Source organism: Pristiophorus japonicus, chromosome 5 (genome assembly GCF_044704955.1).
Source record: "Pristiophorus japonicus isolate sPriJap1 chromosome 5, sPriJap1.hap1, whole genome shotgun sequence".
NCBI classification, from domain to species: Eukaryota; Metazoa; Chordata; class Chondrichthyes; family Pristiophoridae; genus Pristiophorus; species Pristiophorus japonicus.
Window position 1 is genome coordinate 294506584 of NC_091981.1, and position 19120 is coordinate 294525703.

Below are 19120 nucleotides of genomic sequence, written 5' to 3' on the forward strand. Positions count from 1 at the left end.
TCATACGACTTATCTGTGGGTTTCACTGGAGCCAGAAGATTCTTCATGAGGCTGTAGGTCGGTGCCCTGCAGACCATGAGGAGGACCGCTCTCCTTTTTGCAGCGCTTCCTTCTCCATCCAGCTTGTTGACTACAAAGTACTGGTCTAGCCATTCGACATAGGCTTCCCAGTCCTCACCCTCCGAGAAGTTCTCCAGGATGCCCACAGTTTGCTGCATCTTTGCGTTGGATTCGTATACTCATCGCCAGTTATTGTGTTCCTAACACAGATGAGACTGCACACAGGGAGGTTAAAGTATCAGTTACCTCAGTCTTTATTAAGACACTCCAGAGTGAGGAACAGGTCTTAGGTGCCGGCTTATATGCAGGGCTCCCAAGGGATGCTGGGATCCCTTGAGACTTCAGGGGATGCACTCCCTGATGGCGGAATATGGGAGTGCATGCTTTATAGATACACAACAGTCCACTCGGCACTTTAGTTTAGAATTTCAAGATTAAAATTCTCATCTGCAAACAGCATTCGATGCTAGGTCAGTAGTTAATTTTAAAACTAAGATTGATGGATTATTGTTAACCAAAGGTGTTCAGGGATATGGAGCAAAGCGGGGTATATGGAGTTAGTCACAGAGCAGACATGATCTCATTAAATGGCAGAACAGGCTCGAGGGGCTAAATAAGCCTTCTCCTGTTTAAATGTTCCTATATCCTGATACATTTATTTTGCATTATTGTCCATTTGCAGCTAGGTTTCTATTAATCCTATGGTGTAGATCTTCCTGTAAAATTATAGATATGGACCATTGTGCTGGTGTCCAGTGGCACAGCACTTTGGAACATCAATGGTTTACCACCTTCGAAACACATTTTTGGAACATAGTCAACTGAAAATGTTTCTTATTCCTAACCAGTCTGTCACTCTTATAAAGACATCATCAGTATTAAGAACCAGTTACCTGGACTGGAGACATCATTGTCTTCTGTACTGCATATTTCAGAAAGATTTCCAAAGTGTGCTACATGGGGAATAAAACATATTCAGTACATGCCTTGCATATAAAAATCCTAAACACTGACTAGTGCTATCAAAATGCGAATCTCAGAAACAAGCTCTTATTCCTTGACATTTGTAGACAGTAGAAGAGATTATAGTTTGAAGAAACTCAAAGAATTCGATTTCTGGAACCTGTGCCCCTTGTAACACAATCAAGAATCTTCCAATCGCCCTCACTGCTCTCAGCATCCTGTGCTGTTGCCTGAACTGAGAGTCGGATGATTACAAGAGGTGTTGATGTGGGTACTTTCTTGAAACACTGAAGGCAAGCTGAAGCTGCGGGTCAATTCGAATTCTAGCTACGCACCACAACAGACAAACCTCTGTGTCCAGGAGCATGAATCGGAAAAGATTTCTTAAATGTCCTTCAACTCAAAAGCTCTTATTTTTGCCACAGCTCATACTGCATAAAGTAGGCCATTCAGTCCACCGTGCCTGTGCCTGCGCCACTCCCCTGCCCAATCTTTATCCAATTCCCTTTTGAAAGCTATTATTGAATCTGCTTCCACTGTCTTTTCAGGCAGAGCATGCTAGATCACAACAACTCGCTGCATTAAAAAAATGTTTCCTCAGGTCACCTCCAGGTCTTTTGCCAATCTGGTTCCCAAACTCTTCTGCCACTGTGACAGTTTTTGCTTATTTATTTTTCATTCATGATGTTGAACACATCTATCAAATCTCCTCTTAATCTTTTGTGCTCTAAGGAAAACAACAGCTTAAGAACATCAAAATCAGGAGCAGGAGTAGGCCGTATAACCCCTCGATCCTGCTTCACCATTCAATCAGATCATGACTGATCTTCGACCTCAACTTCACTTTCCTGCCCTATCCCCACATCTCTTGATTCTCCTGTCGCTCCACATAACTGAAGTCCCTCATACCTGGTACCATTGTAGTAAATCTCTTTTGCACCCTCTCTAAGGCCTTGACATCCTTCCGACAGCGTGGTGCCCAGAATCGCTTGCAATACGTCAGCTGAGGCCTAACCAGTGTTTTTTTAAAGGTTTAGCATAACTTCCTTGCTTTTGTACTCTATGCCTCTATTAAGCCAAGGATCCCATATACTTTTCTAACAGCCTTCTCAACTTGTGCTGCTCCTTCAAAGATTTATGTACACTCACCCCCAGGTCTCTGTTTCTCCACCCATTTTAAAATTGTATCCTTTAGTTTATATTGCCTCTCCTCATTCTTTCTATCAAAATGTATCACTTCACACCTCTGCGTTGTGTTTCACTTGCCCATTTCACCATAGAATCATAGAAATTCACAGCACGGATGGAGGCTATTTCAGCCACACCGGCCAACAAAGAGCTATCCAGCCTAATCCCACTTTTGAGCTCTTGGTCCATAGCCCTGCAGGTTACGGCACTTCAAGTGCACATCTAAGTACTTTTTAAATGTGGTGAGGATTTCTGCCTCTACCACCCTTTCAGGCAGTGAGTTCCAGACCCCCACCACCCTTTGAGTGAAGAAATTTCCCCTTATATCTCCTCTAACCCTCCCCCAATTGCTTTAAATCTATACCCCCTGGTTGTTGACTCCTCTGCTAGGGAAATAGATCCTCCCTATCCACTCGATCTAGGCCCCTCATAATTATATGTACCTCAATGAGGTCTCCCCTCAGCCTCCTCTGTTCCTATGCAAACTTTCCTCATAGCCAAAATTCTCCAGTCTGGGCAACATCCTCGCAAATCTCCTCTGTGCCCTCTCTGGTGCAATCACATCTTTCCTGTAATGTGGTGACCAGAACTGCACGCAGTACTCCAGCTGTGGCCTAACTAGTGTTTTATACAGTTCAAGCATAACCTCCCTGCTCTTGTATTCTATGCCTCAGCTAATAAAGGCAAGTATTCCATATGCCTTCTTAACCACCTTAACTACCTGGCCTGCTACCTTCAGTGATCTGTGGACCTGTACTCAAAGGTCCTTATGTTCGTTTACACTTCTCAGTGTCCTACCATTTAATGTGTATTCCCTAGCCTTGTTAGCCCTCCCCAAATGCATTACCTCACACTTCTCCAGATTGAATTGCATTTTCCACTGCCCACCTGACCAGTTTATTGATATCTTCCTGCAGTCTACAGCTTTCTTTTTCATTATCAACCACACAGCCGATTTTAGTATTGTAGTGTATGGAGAAAGAATCACACTGAACACTGAGCTCAAAGTAAAGTGTGACCTTAGTCTTTTATTGCAGGTCTCCAGAGTGCCTCTCCAACCTGTGAAGCCTCTTTATATACCTGTGTTACAAGGGATTATGGGATCCCTTGGGACTCCAGGGGATGAGCCCTCTGGTGGCTGTACAGAGTAAATGCAAGTGTACATATATAACAAGTATCATCTGCAAACTTCTTAATCATACCCCCTACATTCAAGTCTAAATTATTGATGTATACCACAAAAAGCAAGGGACCTAGTACTGAGTCCTGCAGAACATAACTGGACACAGCCTTCCAGTCACAAAAACACCCATCAATCATTACCTTTCGCTTCCTGTCTCAGCAAATTTTGGATCCAACTTGCTACTTTGCCCTGGATCCTATGGGCTTTTACTTATGTGACCAGTCTGCCATGTAAGACCTTATCAAAAGCCATGTTAAAATCCATATACGCTACATCAAATGCACTACCAATTGAGAATTGACATTTGTTAAAGCTGGCATTCAACAGAGAAGAACAGCATTCAATACAGATCCTGCACTCCAAATAAGCACTACAATCAAAATACAAAAAAAAAGAATCATTGGACTGCTGTGAACAAATCTGAGCCATTTATTCCAGCTCAGCAACCTGTGGCATATGTACATAGTGGTCACAAAAAGGATATGAAGAAACTGAGGGGCAAAATCCAGTAACACCGTGTTTGGGGCGATAACTTTTAAAAGATTGACCATTTAACGCTCAGCGAGATGGCCTGCATGATTGTGGGAAATTGTGCACTTTTCCCTGAGAAATGAAGCCAGGCGATATCAGAGGTACGAATGGCCTCAGTGGGACACTGCAGGGGACACTATTAACGGGGCTGCACCCAATTTTAGCTGACTTTCATTAACTGATAATGAGGTTGCTGTTCATTCCAGTTCTTAAAGGGGATGTCATTTCAGTCAGCACCTGGTCAATCTAGTAATTTCTTCAGTTGACTGAGCTACAAGGAAGGTGTACGATTGCTGCTGCAAGGCGTTATGCAAGGAGCATTTGCTTCGGTGACCTAGTCTTCGAGCCATTTCGGGGGCAGTCGAGGAAAGGCAAGAGATACCATTCCCTGCATCTGTGAGAAGGCCTACTTCACAGGCTTTTAGGTTCATGTGGGCAGAGGTGTTCGGCAGCACGGTGGTGGACGGTGTCACAAGAAATTCAACGACCTCACTCAGGTGGACAAAGTGAGTACATATTTCCACAAGTCTTACATACCAGCCTCTGAGGCTCTGTCAATGAACACTGTGCAAATCAGCGTTTAACCCAGCAGACAATTACCGACCATCTGTACCTACTCACACTCACAGCCTCATTTCTCGCCTTGCCAACATTCACAGCTATTTAACCACGGTAGGCATAACTTCCACATGCATAAGAACATAAGAAATAGGAGCAGGAGTAGGCCATTTGGCCCCTCGAGCCTGCTCCTCCATTCAATAAGATCATGGCTGATCTGATCTTGGCCTCAACTCTACTTCCACGCTCGCTCCCCATAACCCTTGACTCCCTTATCATTCAAAAACCTGTCCATCTCACCTTAAATATATTCAAAGACCCAGCCTCCACAGCTCTCTGGAGTAGAGAATTCCAAAGATTCACAACCCTCTGAGAGAAGAAATTCCTCCTCATTTCTGTTTTAAATGAGCGACCCCTTATTCTGAAACTATGCCCCCTAGTTCTAGATTTCCCCATGAGGGGAAACATCCTCTCTGCATCTACCTGTCAAGCCCCCTTAGAATCTCATATGTTTCAATAAGATCACCTCTCATTCTTCGAAACTCCAATGAGTATAGACCCAACCTGCTTTTGGTAGATCACAACCAATGCATCCACTATCTCGGCAGCCATCTCTCCTAATACCCTTGATGCAGGCCATCAGGTCAAGGGGACTTGTCCACCTTTAGTCCCATTAATTTTCCGTAATGATAGTGATTGTTTTAAGTTCCCCCCTCTCCAATAGCTCCTTGATTATAAATTATTGGGATGATTTTAGTGTCCTCTACTGTGAAGACTGATACAAAATATTTATTCAAAGTCTCTGCCATTTCCCCGTTTCCCATTATTAATTCCTCAGTCTCAAATTCTAAGAGACCAATGTTTACTTTAGCTACCCGCTTCCTTTTTATATACCTGTATATAAAAGCTCTTACTGTCTGCTTTTATATTTCTTGCTATCTTCTCTGTCTTTATCATTTTTTTCAGTCGGACTCTAACTCACACAGCTTCCTTTCTTTTGCAGGCAAAGATGGTAGGCAAAGGATGCAGCAGACTGGGGGAAGCTGAACTGCGCAATCGTTTTGATCTGGAGGAGCGAGTACTGCGGCTCATTGGCCCACAGGTGGTGGACCCCGTGGCCGCTGGAGATGTCGAGCTGGGTGGGGGCAACAATGGTATCTTTAATCCCCTCTTCTCATTTCACTTCTCCCTTTAAACCAGAAGCCCTTATCACTTTACACCTCCTCATTATTGTCTGCCTTCCTTGCTCCATTCCTGCCCTCACCGTAACACGACTGTTGTGCCATTTATGCTTTCAGAGAATGAGCCAGCAGATGAGCTGCCTGTGCCTGAACCCCCTCAACCCAGTCATGAGGGAGAAGAACAGGATGAGGATGATGAGCCAAGTACTGTGTCACTGCTTCTCTCACCCACAGGCACCAGCTCGGATATTGGCACTACGCGATGATGAGAGGATAGTTTAGGACACGGGTATGCACTGGGTGATGCACTGGGGCCTAACGGGGTGCAGCAGGGTGAAGGGGAAAGGGAAGCTCGGGAGCCATCTCCCCGGAGGGCAAGTTCGCACACGAGTTCTGCTGCACAGGACTCGGATGAGGACCTGGATGGAGAAGCATACACACAAAGGGTGATAGCCATACACTCCGGCATGATAGGTGCAATGGCAAGAATGCCGAGAGCCTGTCGCAAGTGGTAAAGAGCGTGGAGGAGCCTACCTCCAGCATTGTAGATAGCTCTGTGCACGCCATTTGCAACTCCTCAGCTATTGGAGCAGTCCATGCCCGCATGCAGCAAGACCTGAATGACATTCAGGCTTGGGCTGATAAGTGGCAAATAACACTCGTGCCACACAAGTGCCAGGCAATGATTATCATCGCCGAATCCCCCACTATCAGCATCCTCAGAATCACCATTGACCAGAAGCTTAACTGGACCAGCCACATAAATACTGTGACAACAAGAGAAGGTCAGAACAGAAAATACTGGAAATCACAGTGGGTCAGGCAGCATTGGTGGAGAGAAAAACAGAGTGAACTTTTCAGGTTGATGCCCCTTCGTCAGAACTGACGAATATTCGAAAAAAAACACGGGGCCAGAAAGCTGGCTAACCTATGATTTTTTGACTGGTACTTACCGCTGGAAGTCTTGATACGGTAGGGAGAGCCATTTTCAGGACTTCAACATTTTTTCAAAGTCCCACAGGAAGTGGATCATAATGCCTTACACTGAAAGCCAGGCCGACTGGCTGAAGATGGGTCAGACGGGAGCCTCCACCGCTGTGAATCACTGGAGTGACGTCACAGCATGTGTGTGTCACCATGCTCTCTCCCCTCCGTTATAGGGGAGAGATTCTATCATTTTTTAATCTTTCACCACTGGGCCACCAGGGAGGGTTTCGGCCGGGCCAGCGGCCTGGCACCCAAGAGGGGGTGCCAGGCTGCCCGTTGGCGACCCGGCCAAACCCGGGTGCGGTATTTTGCCGGCCGATCAGCAAATCGGCTGGCAAAAATGTTTGCATTCTCCCAGTTTCTCCGTCTCCGTCGCATCTGTTCTGATATCATCACCTTTCACACTAGTGCCTCTGACATGTCTTCCTTTTTCCTCAACTGAGGATTTCCCTCTGCCGTGGTTAACATGGCCCTCGACCATGTCCGTTCTATTTCCCGCATCTCTGCCCTCACTCTTTCCTCTCCCTCTAAGAACCACGACAGGGTTTCTCTTGTCCTCACCTTTCATCCCACCAGCCTCCACATTCAATGGATCATCCTCCGCCATTTCCGCCACCTCCAGCGTGATCCTACTACCAATCACATCTTCCCCTCCCGTACCCTCTCAGCATTCGGAAGGGGCCGTTCCCTCCGCGAGAACCTGGTCCGTTCCCCAGTCACCCCCAGCAGCCCCTCCCTTTCCCATGGCACCTTCCCGTGCAAGCGCAGAAGATGCAAAACCTGCCCTTTTACCTCCTCCCTTTCCACTATCCAGGGCCCCAAACACTCCTTCCAGGTGAAACAGCAATTTACTTGTACTTCTTTCAATTTAGTATTCTCTATTCGCTGCTCATCGGAAAGACCAAACGCAGATTGGATGACCGCTTTGCGGAGCACCTCGGTTCAGTCCGTAAGCGTGACCCTGAGCTTCCGGTCGCCTGTCACTTTAATTTCCCGCTTCACTCCCACTCTGACATCTCCGTCTTCGGCCTCCTACACTGTTCCAATGAAGCTCAACGCAAGCTCGATGAACAGCACTTCATCTTTCGTTTAGGCACTTCACAGCCTTCTGGACTCAACATCAAGTACAACAATTTCAGAACATAATCTCTGCCCATTTTTGGCTCCCTCCACTCCCCCCCCCCACCCCCGATCTTGTTTTTTTTTCCCTCTTTGTCCCTAATGCCAGCTGGTCATTATTACACCATTCACACCCTATCTAGACTAACCTTTTTCTAACTTCTGTCATTACCATTTCAATTCGGCCCATCAGCCCTTTTGCCTCTCTAATCTCTCTTGCCTTCCACCCTATCACAGACCTTCCCTTTTATTCTTTCTTCTCCTTCCCCTTTCAGTTCTCCTTAAAAGCTGTTCTTTTCGAACATTCCCCAGTTTTGATGAAGGGTCATCGACCTGAAATGTTAACTCTGTTTTTCTCTCCACAGATGCTGACTGACGCGCTGAGATTTCCAGCATTTTCTGCTTTTATTTCAGATTCCAGCATCCGCAGTATTTTGCTTTTGTTAGAGCAGGTCAGAGGCTGGGTATTTTGTGGCGAGTGTCTCACCTCCTGACTGCCCAAAGCCTTTCCACCATCTACATGGCACAAGTCAGGAGTGTGATGGAATACTCTCCACTTGCCTGGATGAGTGTAGCTCCAACAACACTCAAGAAGCTCGACACCATCCAGGACAAAGCAGCCTGCTTGATTGTCATGCCATCCACCATCTTAAACATTTACTCCCTCCACCACCGGCATACCATGGCTGCAGTGTGTACCATCTACAAGATGCACTGCAACAACTCGCCAAGGCTTCTTCGGCAGCACTTCCTAAACCTGCGACCTCTGTTACCTAGAAGGACAAGGGCAGCAGGCGCATGGGAGCACCTTCACCAAGTTCCCCTCCAAGTTACACACCATCCTGACTTGGAAGGATATCGCTGTTCCTTCATCATCGCTGGGTCAAATCCTGGAACTCCCTCCCTAACCACACTGTGGGAGTACCATCACCACACAGACTGCAGCGGTTCAAGAAGACGGTTCAATGGCAATTAAGGATGGGCAATAAATGCTGGCCTTGTCAGCGATGCCACCAGCCCATGAACGAATAAAAAAAAAACATGGAGCCCATGATTGCCAGTGTGCAGACAATGGTGGACTCCCAGACAGACCGTACGGATTCAGACCTCATGAAGTGGATCCAGACCTCATGACGCATGTCATGGCTGATACGACAGCTTCCACTGCGGAACAGGCGGAAGCAACACAATGTCTTGCTGCTGCAATAGAGTCAATAGAGTCGCATGGATGCTCAATCTGCTCTCATGCAGTCTCAGTTTGATGCTACACAAGCTCTGACTGCTGCCATCACCACTGGGTCGATGAAGGCAAAGCGTATGATGTAGCGTATGTGAATTTTAGCAAGGCTTTTGATAAGGTCCCACATGACAAACTGGTCACAAAAGTAAAAGCCCATGGGATCCTGGGCAAAGTGGCAAGTTGAATCCAAAATTGGCTCAGAGGCAGGAAGCAAAGGGTAATGGTTGATGGGTGTTTTTGCGACTGGAAGGATGTTTCCAGTGGGATTCCGCAGGGCTCAGTACTGGGTCCCTTGCTTTTTGTGGTATATATCAATGATTTGGACTTAAATGTTGGGGGTATGATTAAGAAGTTTGCAGATTATACTAAAATCGGCTGTGTGGTTGATAATGAAGAAGAAAGCTGCGGACTGCAGGAAGATATCAATGTACTGGTCAGGTGGGCAGGACAGTGGCAAATGGAATTTCATCCAGAGAAGTGTGAGGTAATGTATTGGGGGAGGGCTAATAAGGAAAGGAATACACATTAAATGGTAGGATACTGAGACATGTAGAGGAACAAAGGGACCTTGGAGTGCATGTCCACAGATTCCTGTCAGTAGCAGGCCAGGTAGATGAGGTGGTTAAGAAGGCATACGGAGTGCTTGCCTTTATTAGCTGAGGCATAGAATACAAGAGCGGGGATTTATGCTTGAACTGTATAAAACACTGGTTAGGCCACAGCTGGAGTACTGCGTGCAGTTTTGGTCACCACATTACAGGAAGAACATGATTGCACTGGATAGGGTACAGAGGAGATTTACGATTGCCGGGAGTGGAAAATCTAAGCTATGAGGACAGATTAGATAGGCTGGATTTGTTTTCATTGGAACAGAGGAGGCTGAGGGGAGACTTCATTGAGGTGTATAAAATTATGAAGGGCCTAGATATAGTGGATAGAAAGGACCTATTTCCCTTAGCAGAGGGGTCAACAAAGGGGTTATGGGCTAGACTTTCCACTTTCAGGCTAAGGCCGAAAAAAATGGGCCTTGTTCCAGCGATGCGGGACCTATCGCCCGTGCTGATCGCCGGCTCGAGGCCCATTTTTGTTTTTGCGATTTTCCACTCGGCCTTAGCCCAGCGATATCAAATGGGCGGTGTCATTTATCGGCGATCTCCTGATCGCCCAAAGAAAACGGAAGTGAATTTAGAAAACGGAAGTGAATTTTAAAAAAAGCTTCCCTAGCAACGCATTACTGCACATGTGCAGGTTGATTTTCTTTTCAGGTTGATGCTTCTTCCCACGTTTTGAGAGGTCAAGGGTCTTCACACATGCTCAGAAGCTCTGGGTGGGTCTGGGGGGGAGAGAGAGAGAGAGAGAGAGAGGAGAAAGGAAGGTCAGAAAGTCTTATCCAAATTACAGATAAATTTAAAGAATGGAGGGAGGTGCAGGAAAGAGAAGGACCAAACCCTTCAGCGAAGAGGCAAATGAGGCCCTCATAAAATGCTGTCAGCTCCAGGTGGGAGGATCTGACACGGGGTGGGCAGGGGAAACCTCCACCCCGTGCATGTCGCAGGATTGGTCCGAAATAGCCAACGTAGTCACATCGTCCTCCAATGTAACGCGCACACCGGACCAATGCCGCAAACGGTGGAACAGCCTACTGGCAGCTGCGAGAGTAGTTGAAATTTATATTTATGTATTATTTAATGATCTAAATAGTAACTAGAATCTGCAATGTTATTGGGTTACATTTAAACATAACTAAATTTTACGCAACCCAGCATAAAGTTAAATGTTCACTTGTTCACTTGTTATCATTACTTAACTGTTCCCTTTCCATTCTTTCTGAAATGGTCACTTGTTATCATCACTGAAATGGTCACTTGTTGTCATCACTGAAATGGTTACTTGTTGTCATCACTGAAATGGTCACTTTTTATCGTCACTGAAATGGTCACTTGTTATCATCACTGAAATGGTCACTTGTCATGACTGAAATGGTCACTTGTTATCATCACTGAAATGGTCACTTGTTAGCGTGACTGAAATGGTCACTTGTTGTCATGACTTAAATGGCCACTTGTTCTGTAAAATGTTAATTTCTTCTTCTTGTAACGTTTTGGGGATTTTGAGGGAAGGATGCGTTGGTGCGGGAGGGTGGGGGGTTGGAGGGAGGGTATTGTTCATTAGTTCTTTGTTAATAAAAAAAAAAAATTCTACAACTTTTGAATCATGCAGATTTGTTTGTTTATTCTGTTTCCCCACGGAATATCATTAAATAACATCACTATGTAAAAGTTATTAAATAAATAATTCCAATATATGCATAAATAAGGTGATAATACCTATTTATATTCCCTATCGCAAATTTCTGAGTATAATTTGCATCAATTTTACTCTCTAAATAACTCAGAACAATTCTCCACCCTTCCTCAGAGGCTAAAAATGGTGTCTGCAGTACCCATTTCCCTCTCTAAGGCCCTGAAAAAGCAACTATTTTTGAGCACTCTTTTGGGCCTTGCATCTGCCCAGCGAAGTGCATGCTAAGTGCTGAAACTTGGGATGGGTCTTGTGTGGGCGATCATCTCAGCGATTAAAGTGGAAACTTGAGGGCCTATTTTTCCGGTGATATTTTGGGCCTAGTTTCCACTTTTTGCTCAAAATGGGCGATAGAGGTCCGTTTTGGGCCATAGATGGGCCATAGATGGGCAATGTGAAGTGGAAAGTCTAGCCCAATGAATTTAAAGTAATTGGTAGAGGGGATTTGAGGGGAAATTTCTTTACGCATAGGGTTGTGGGGGTCTGGAGCTCACTGCCTGAAAGGGTGGTAGAGGCAAAAACCCTCACCACATTTAATAAAGTACTTGGATGTGCACCTGAAGTGCCGTGACCTGCAGTGCTACGGACCTAGAACTTGAAAGTGGGATTAGGTTGGATAGCCCCTTGTTGGCCGGCACGGACACGATGGGCCAAAATGGCCTCCTTCCGTGCTGTAAACTTCTATGATTCTATGATTACCTTTTTTTGCAGGTTTTCATACTGCTGCTGGCAGGACTGTACCGACAGGTTTGACCTGTCGGTATTCTGGGCACGGCTTATGGGTCAGGAGAGTGACGAAAGTACGATGGTAATGCAATACGCCTCGTTGTGTGTCGGCGCATCTCTCCCCGGCAGTACTTCATGTCGCCGCCACAAACGAGCCCAGGATCTTGCCCGGGCTTTGCGACATGGGCTTTTGCCGTGTAAGGTCAAAACGCAGGGAAAACCTGGTCGCAAACCAGCCAAAGGGTGTATCTCTAGCGCCCACCAGCCTCATATTGCAAACATTTGCCCTCCAGTGCGGGCCGGCGGGCTCCTCTCCCCAACCACCACCCCACTGAGAACCCACTCTGTAAGAACATTTTAAATTATATATCCATTAACAGTAACCCAGAGGCTAGAGTGCCTTAGATATGCAATCCTTCTCTTCCCCCCACCCCCAGTCTACAATTTGAAACTGCTGGCAATGTGAAGGATTCAGGAGAGTGCCATTGGTTGACTTGCAATGGTTTTCTGTCCTGCACTGCATGCTTATCCTGAGGGACTAATTGGGCTGTGACTCCTACCCTGTAGCAAATTGATGGTGAGATCCATTGTGACAAATAACATGAGGAAATCAGAGCTCTCTGTTACTCTGATACATAATGTGTCAGCTGTGGCTCAGTTAGTAACCGTCACCCTGCTGGGAAGCTCGCACTGCTCCCTGCAGGGGCTAGCTCCTCTTATTCCCGACCTGTGGCCAGTGTTTCCTCGCAGGTCGGGAGCGCCACGGTGTCCAGGACCGCTCCGCTCCTCAAAAGAAAACGTCATTAAAATCCAGGTCACTGATTGGAGCGTGGGCAGGATCATCGGCGGGGCCCAGGTACAATAGAGGAGCGGGGAGATCGGGGCGGAGGAATGGCGAGAGTTCGTGGTGGAGGTGCGCCGAATGATTGTGGTGGAGGAGCAGTGAAAGATCGGGGCCCAGAAGTGTCGTGGTCGGGGCCCAGAAGAGGTGAGGGCCATGGGGCAGCACGGGCCAGCCCACACTGCGATCTATGGAGTATGTGTGCGCACTAGATCCATGCAGCAGAGCTGGTCTCCAGTCGTCTTGGTTAATCCTAGCCACTGGACCAAGACCTAGCTCTGTCAAGCCCGTGTGGTGGCTGGTGTGCAACGGCCACCACACGTTAAAAGAATCCACACACAACCATCTTCCACCCTTCAATTTGTAGTTCAGGAACTGCAATGTCAGGTCCCTCACTGAAACATCTGTGAACTCATTCTTTTTTGGTGTGGAAGTGGGTCATCCTCGACATGAGGGATTGCCTAAGAGAGAAGAGTTGGTAGCACTCTTGCCTCTGTGGGTTCAAGTCCCAATCCAGAGATTTGACCAGAAAGTCTTGCCTGACACTTCTAGTGCAATACTGAGTTTTGTACTGTCAAGAGGAGCTATCTTTCAGATGAGCTGTTAAACCAATGCCCTATCTGCCCTCTTGGGTGGACATTGAAAGATCCCATGGCACTATTTTGAAGAAGAGAAGAGTTTGCCCTGGTGTCCTGGTCAACAATTATCCCTCAAAATATCACTAAAGCAGATTATATGGTCATTATCTCAAAGCTGTTTTGGAACTTTGCTGTGTAAGTTGACTGTTGTGTTTCTCTACATTACAACAGTACTTAATTGGCTGTAAAGCGCTTTGGGACATCCTGAGGTGGTGTAAGGTGTTATATAAATGCAAGTTCTTTCTGTCACATCAAATTTAAAAGTAAAACAAAGCCAACTTCAAAACATCTTTAAATTCAAGGATTTCCTGATTCTTCTACTTACACTGTCTGGTAGTATTTCTCGCTGTGTTTCGGGAACATACAGAACAGCCTAAATGTGGCTTTGTTGGAGCTGCGAGATTTGTCATGCCACAGAAATAATAGAAACACTCAGTACCAACACATCAAAAATATCTAAATGCTACTGTCAAAGATATCAATTGCTGCTTGTAATCATGGTCAATTTTTTAATGGAAAAATCCTGTTTTAACTCAAGAATTTACACAATTATGCAAACTTTGGGTCAAAAAAGATTGGCTTATGAAAAAACTGAAATGCAAAAAGATTAAAGGATAATTATGGTGAGTAGGTGAGGTATGATAAATGAAAATGATTCTTTACTTATCATGGTCTAGAAGTCAACAATCAGATTTATTCTTGTTTCATCTGATCATTTTCCACATGGATTGAACGATTATTAGATCAAACTGTTGATGGCTGGGTCACCAGATAGCCCTTTCTGAATGTTGGCATTGGTATGATAGACCAAATGGGGAAAGGGCAGGGGAATGGGACTAAGTGGATAGCCCTTTCAGAGAGCCAGCACAGGTATAACCAGCCCAATGGCCTCTTTCTGTGCCATTCATTGACATGCAGTGCTTTTCTGTCTCTCCCTAAACAGGGTAGTAGCCTCCAACTCCATGCTTATCCTGATAAGCTGAAACCCACTCTAAGGCATAGCATTATGGATCAACACTGCTCTGTGTTGCTTAGACAAGATCAAATCCAGTTTTTAAACAGAAAATGACAAAGCCCAAATATGTATCAATTGAAGACTTTGCAGATTATTATACTTACAAAATGGGAAAGGTTGTTTCTTCAGGGGTAAGGGACATGAAGAGCGGGTGGGCTTGTGCCAACGTGAATCTATTGAAGATGAGATGTTTGGAAAATCTGACATCAAATAGAGAATAGAAGCACTCAGTCCAGATCTTGCACACCAACAAATCTAAATACAGACTTATGAAATGTTGCTATCATATGTAGTGTCGTATAGTGGTTATGTTATTGGACTAGTAATCTGGAGAATATGAGTTCAGATCCCACCATGGCTGTGGTGGGGGAGGGCAGGCCAATAGACCTCACTTCCAATTTCCCTTTCAGGAACTTCTGGCTGCTGGTTGCCCGTCGACACCCGGAGGATCCTGATGAGCAAGGCCTGCCTGTAGCTGCCTCTGAAATCCTAGGCCCTACCATCGGCACTAGGCCCTTGCAGGGGGGCCATTTAAATGACATGGATAGGAAATACAAACAATACAGGGTGAGGAAGGTATGGCGTGCCACTCCGATTTAGCACCCAGCCAAAGAGGGTCCAGGAAAATTGGCTAAACTATTTTGATTATCAAAAGCTAGTTGAGAAAGTGCCATATAAGAAACTAATAAAGATCTAGCCCCATGGTATTGAAGGCAAATATTAGACGAATAACTGAAAGATAAGGTAATTGTATCGGGCCCTCTCTTGGTCTCCATCTACTTTAGGAATTGGATGTAGGCCTAGAAAGAATAAATCAAAAATTTGCTCACACAAAAATTGAAGAATAGAGCAAGCAATCGGGATGATGAAGATGTACTTCAGACAGATCTGGAGGAGCCCTCCAGTACACACCAGCCAGCATTTCCAAAATGATTGGGGTCTGCTGTGCACTGCACAACATAGCGCAGCAGCGAGGATTGGAGCTGCAGGAGGAGCAAGGCATAGAGCACACAGCCTCTTTGGAGTAGGAAGAGGAGCATGTGGGACACGATCGAATCTCTAATTCTCTAATACCAGTCCTTCGTACAGGTGCATATGGCACCAACAGCGGTGCACATTGCTGCATACATTGCTGCATGAGTGACCTGGGATGGACTCATAATGGCCTATCCATTTCTGTCATACACACATAGCCATTGCTCGAGGTTAAGTAATGTCTCACCATTCACTCAAAGTGTCAAGGCCAGTTCACAGGTAGCAGGCAAAAATGGACATAAATACAACTTAACCACTAACATTTTGAAACACACCCATGTGCATACCCTTGAGTATCTACAATTGTGGCATTTTTCTTTTCATAGAATCATATAATGGTTACAGCACAGAAGGCCATTCAGCCCGTCAAGCCTGTGCCAGCTATCTGCAGGAGCACGTCAGCTAGTCCTTCACCCCACCACCAACCCCAGCCCTGCCCACTTTCCCCGTAGCCTTGAAAAAAATTCCTTCAGGTACTTATCCAATTCACTTTTGAAAGCCACATTTAAATCTGCCTCCACTACACTTTCAGGCAGTGTATTCCAGATCCCAACCACTCGCTGCGTAAAAAAGTTTTTCTTTATGCCGCATTTGGTTCTTGTTATGTATGAATAAAGAGTCTGACTGGATACTGTGAGCTCAAAGTAAAGTGTGACCTTAGTCTTTTATTGCAGGTCTCCAGAGTGCCTCTCCAGCCTGTGAGGCCTCCTTAAGTACCTGTGCTCCCCATGGATTGTGGGATTCCTTGGGACTCCAGGGGATGAGCCCTCTGGTGGCTATACAAGGTACATGCAGGTTTACATATATAACAACACACCCCCCGCAAAGTCAACAGTGTAACTATTTACAAGGTGAGTCAACCTGGGGCCTTTCCTTCCCTGGTTGATCGTCTCAGTCCAAATGCTGGTTTTGGTGAATCGTTTGATGGGCCCTTGCTGGGCTGCCTGGTGTGGTGAGTCTTGCTCGGCTGCGGTGGATGATGGGCTCTGCATCGTGGCCAACCGCGGTGTCGGTTGCCACTGGTGTGTATGTTGGGAGGGTCAAAGAAGGTAGGGTCCAAAGTGGGTTGCTCAGGATAGTCCATGACTCTGAGTTTGATTTGGTCCAAGTGTTTCCGGTGAATGAGTCCATTTGAAAGTTTGACCCGAAACACCCTGCTCCCCTCTTTGGCCACAACAGTGCCGGGAAGCCACTTGGGACCTTGTCCATAGTTCAACACAAATGCAGGATCATCGATTTCAATTTTGCGTGACACATTTGCACTATCATGATATGTACTTTGTTGAAGCCGCCTGCTCTCTACCTGTTCATGTAGATCAGGGTAAACTAATGAGAGCCTTGTCGTAAGTGCCCTTGTCATGAGTAGTTCAGTGGGTGGAATCCCAGTGAGCGAGTGGGGTCTCATGCGGCAGCTAAGCAGGACTCAGGATAGGCGAGACCGCAGTGAGCCTTCAATTACCCTCTTCAAGCCCTGATTGATAGTTTGCACTGCTCTCTCTGACTGACCATTGGATGCTGGTTTGAACGGGCCAAATGTAACATGTTTGATCCCATTACGGGTCATGAACTCGGCACTGTTGAAACATGGCCTGTTGTCGCTCACAAGGACATCAGGCAGTCCGGGCATGGCAAACATGGCTCGCAGACTTTCACTGGTGGCAGCGGACGTGCTTGCTGACATTATCTCACATTCAATCCATTTAGAGTACGCATCTACAACCACCAGGAACATTTTACTCAAAAACAGGCATAGTCGACATGGACCCTGGACCACGGTTTGGAGGGCCAAGACCATAAACTTAGTGGCACCTCCCTGGGTGCATTGCTTAACTGCAAGCATGTGTTACATCTGTGCATGCAGGACTCTAAGTCCGCATCGATACCGGGCCACCACACGTAGGATCTGGCTATCGCTTTCATCATTACGATGCCTGGGTGAGTACTGTGGAGGTCACTGATGAAAGTGTCCCTGCCCTTCTTGGGGACCACTACTCGATTACCCCACAGAAGGCAGTCTGCCTGTACAGACATTTCAGCTTTGCACCACAGGTACGGCTTTATTTCTTCCTGCATTTCTACTGGGACACTGGACCAGCTCCCATGAAGCACACAATTTTTTACTAGGGACAGGTTCTAATCTGTCAGGCTGTGACAGGTGATTGCTCACTCTCAAATGCTTACATAATCATGACTAAATCTGCAGGCTGTGCCATTTCCACCCCCGTGGCGGCAGTTTAGGAAAAGGGGAGGTGCAACGAGACCTGGGTGTCATGGTTCATCAGTCATTGAAAGTTGGCATGTAGGTACAGCAGGCGGTGAAGAAGGCAAATGGTATGTTGGCCTTCATAGCTAGGGGATTTGAGTATAGGAGCAGGGAGGTCTTACTGCAGTTGTACAGGGCCTTGGTGAGGCCTCACCTGGAATATTGTGTTCAGTTTTGGGCTCCTAATCTGAGAAAGGACATTCTTGCTATTGAGGGAGTGCAGCGAAGGTTCACCAGACTGATTCCAGGGATAGCTGGACTGACATATGAGGAAAGACTGGATCAACTGGGCCTTTTACACTAGAGTTTAGAAGGATGAGAGGGGATCTCATACAAACGTATAAGATTCTGACGGGACTGGACAGGTTAGATGCGGCAAGAATGTTCCCGATGCTGGGAAAGTCCAGAACCAGGGGACACAGTCTTAGGATAAGGGGTAGGCCATTTAGGACTGAGATGAGGAGAAACTTCTTCACTCAGAGAGTTGTTAACTTGTGGAATTCCCTGCCGCAGAGATTTGTTGATGGCAGTTCATTGGATATATTCAAGAGGGAGTTAGATATGGTCTTTACGGCTAAAGGGATCAAGGGGTATGGAGAGAAAGCAGGAAAGGGGTACTGAGGGAATGATCAGCCATGATCATATTGAATGGTGGTGCAGGCTTGAAGGGCCGAATGGCCTACTCCTGCACCTATTTTCTATGTTTCTATGTTTAACTTCAATCAACTTAAACTTTAACTGTCACCAAGGCGATTCCCACCATTGATCTATCACCTGCACACCCTGAAGTGTGTCAGCCTTGTAAATAACACCAACATTCTTTCAGGCAAAGCGATCATTGATGAGCTCCTGATGTAAGACTCTTGCAGTTATCATGCCACCATGGGCCCTTTCATGCGGTCTACAGGGGGGCGGGGGCATGGATTCAGTGCCAGCCTGATTGTCTGGGCCAATGTTAGCGTCCGCCTTCTCGTCCTCCTCTTCCTCTCGCTGGTGAGGTGGACTGTCAGACTTATTAGGTAATTCTTGTCCCTTCCTGATAGCCAAGTTGTGCAGCATGGAGCTACCTGCTCAGGATGGTATTGGAGCTCACCTCCTGACTGGTCCAAGCATCTAAAGCTGCTTCAGCACTCCAATGGTTTTCTCCACAATATTGCGAGTTACTCTGTGGCTCTCGTTGTATCGCCTCTTGGCTTCGGTGTGGGTGTCACGCAGGGGGGTCATCAGCCAGGCGGTGAGGCCATATCCTTTGTCACCAAGCATCCAGTATTGACCTTGTGGCTGATTGTTA

At 46.3% G+C, this 19120-nt stretch overlaps 1 protein-coding gene across 20 annotated transcripts in view; it reads right to left on the reverse strand.

Annotated features, from left to right (window-relative positions):
• The window catches only part of LOC139264761 (uncharacterized), a 460034-nt gene that overhangs the window by 239362 nt on the left and 201552 nt on the right, over window positions 1-19120 (reverse strand). For 17 of the 20 annotated variants that reach the window (XM_070881860.1, XM_070881853.1, XM_070881850.1 and 14 more), the window contains 3 exons: window positions 14636-14731; window positions 13842-13910; window positions 954-1013 (listed from right to left, as the gene is read on the reverse strand). In XM_070881860.1, coding sequence (XP_070737961.1) covers window positions 954-1013; window positions 13842-13910; window positions 14636-14731 — 225 coding nt within the window. The remainder of the gene's footprint in view (window positions 1-953; window positions 1014-13841; window positions 13911-14635; window positions 14732-19120) is intronic. The other 3 variants (XM_070881861.1, XM_070881856.1, XM_070881862.1) reach the window with 2 other exon arrangements.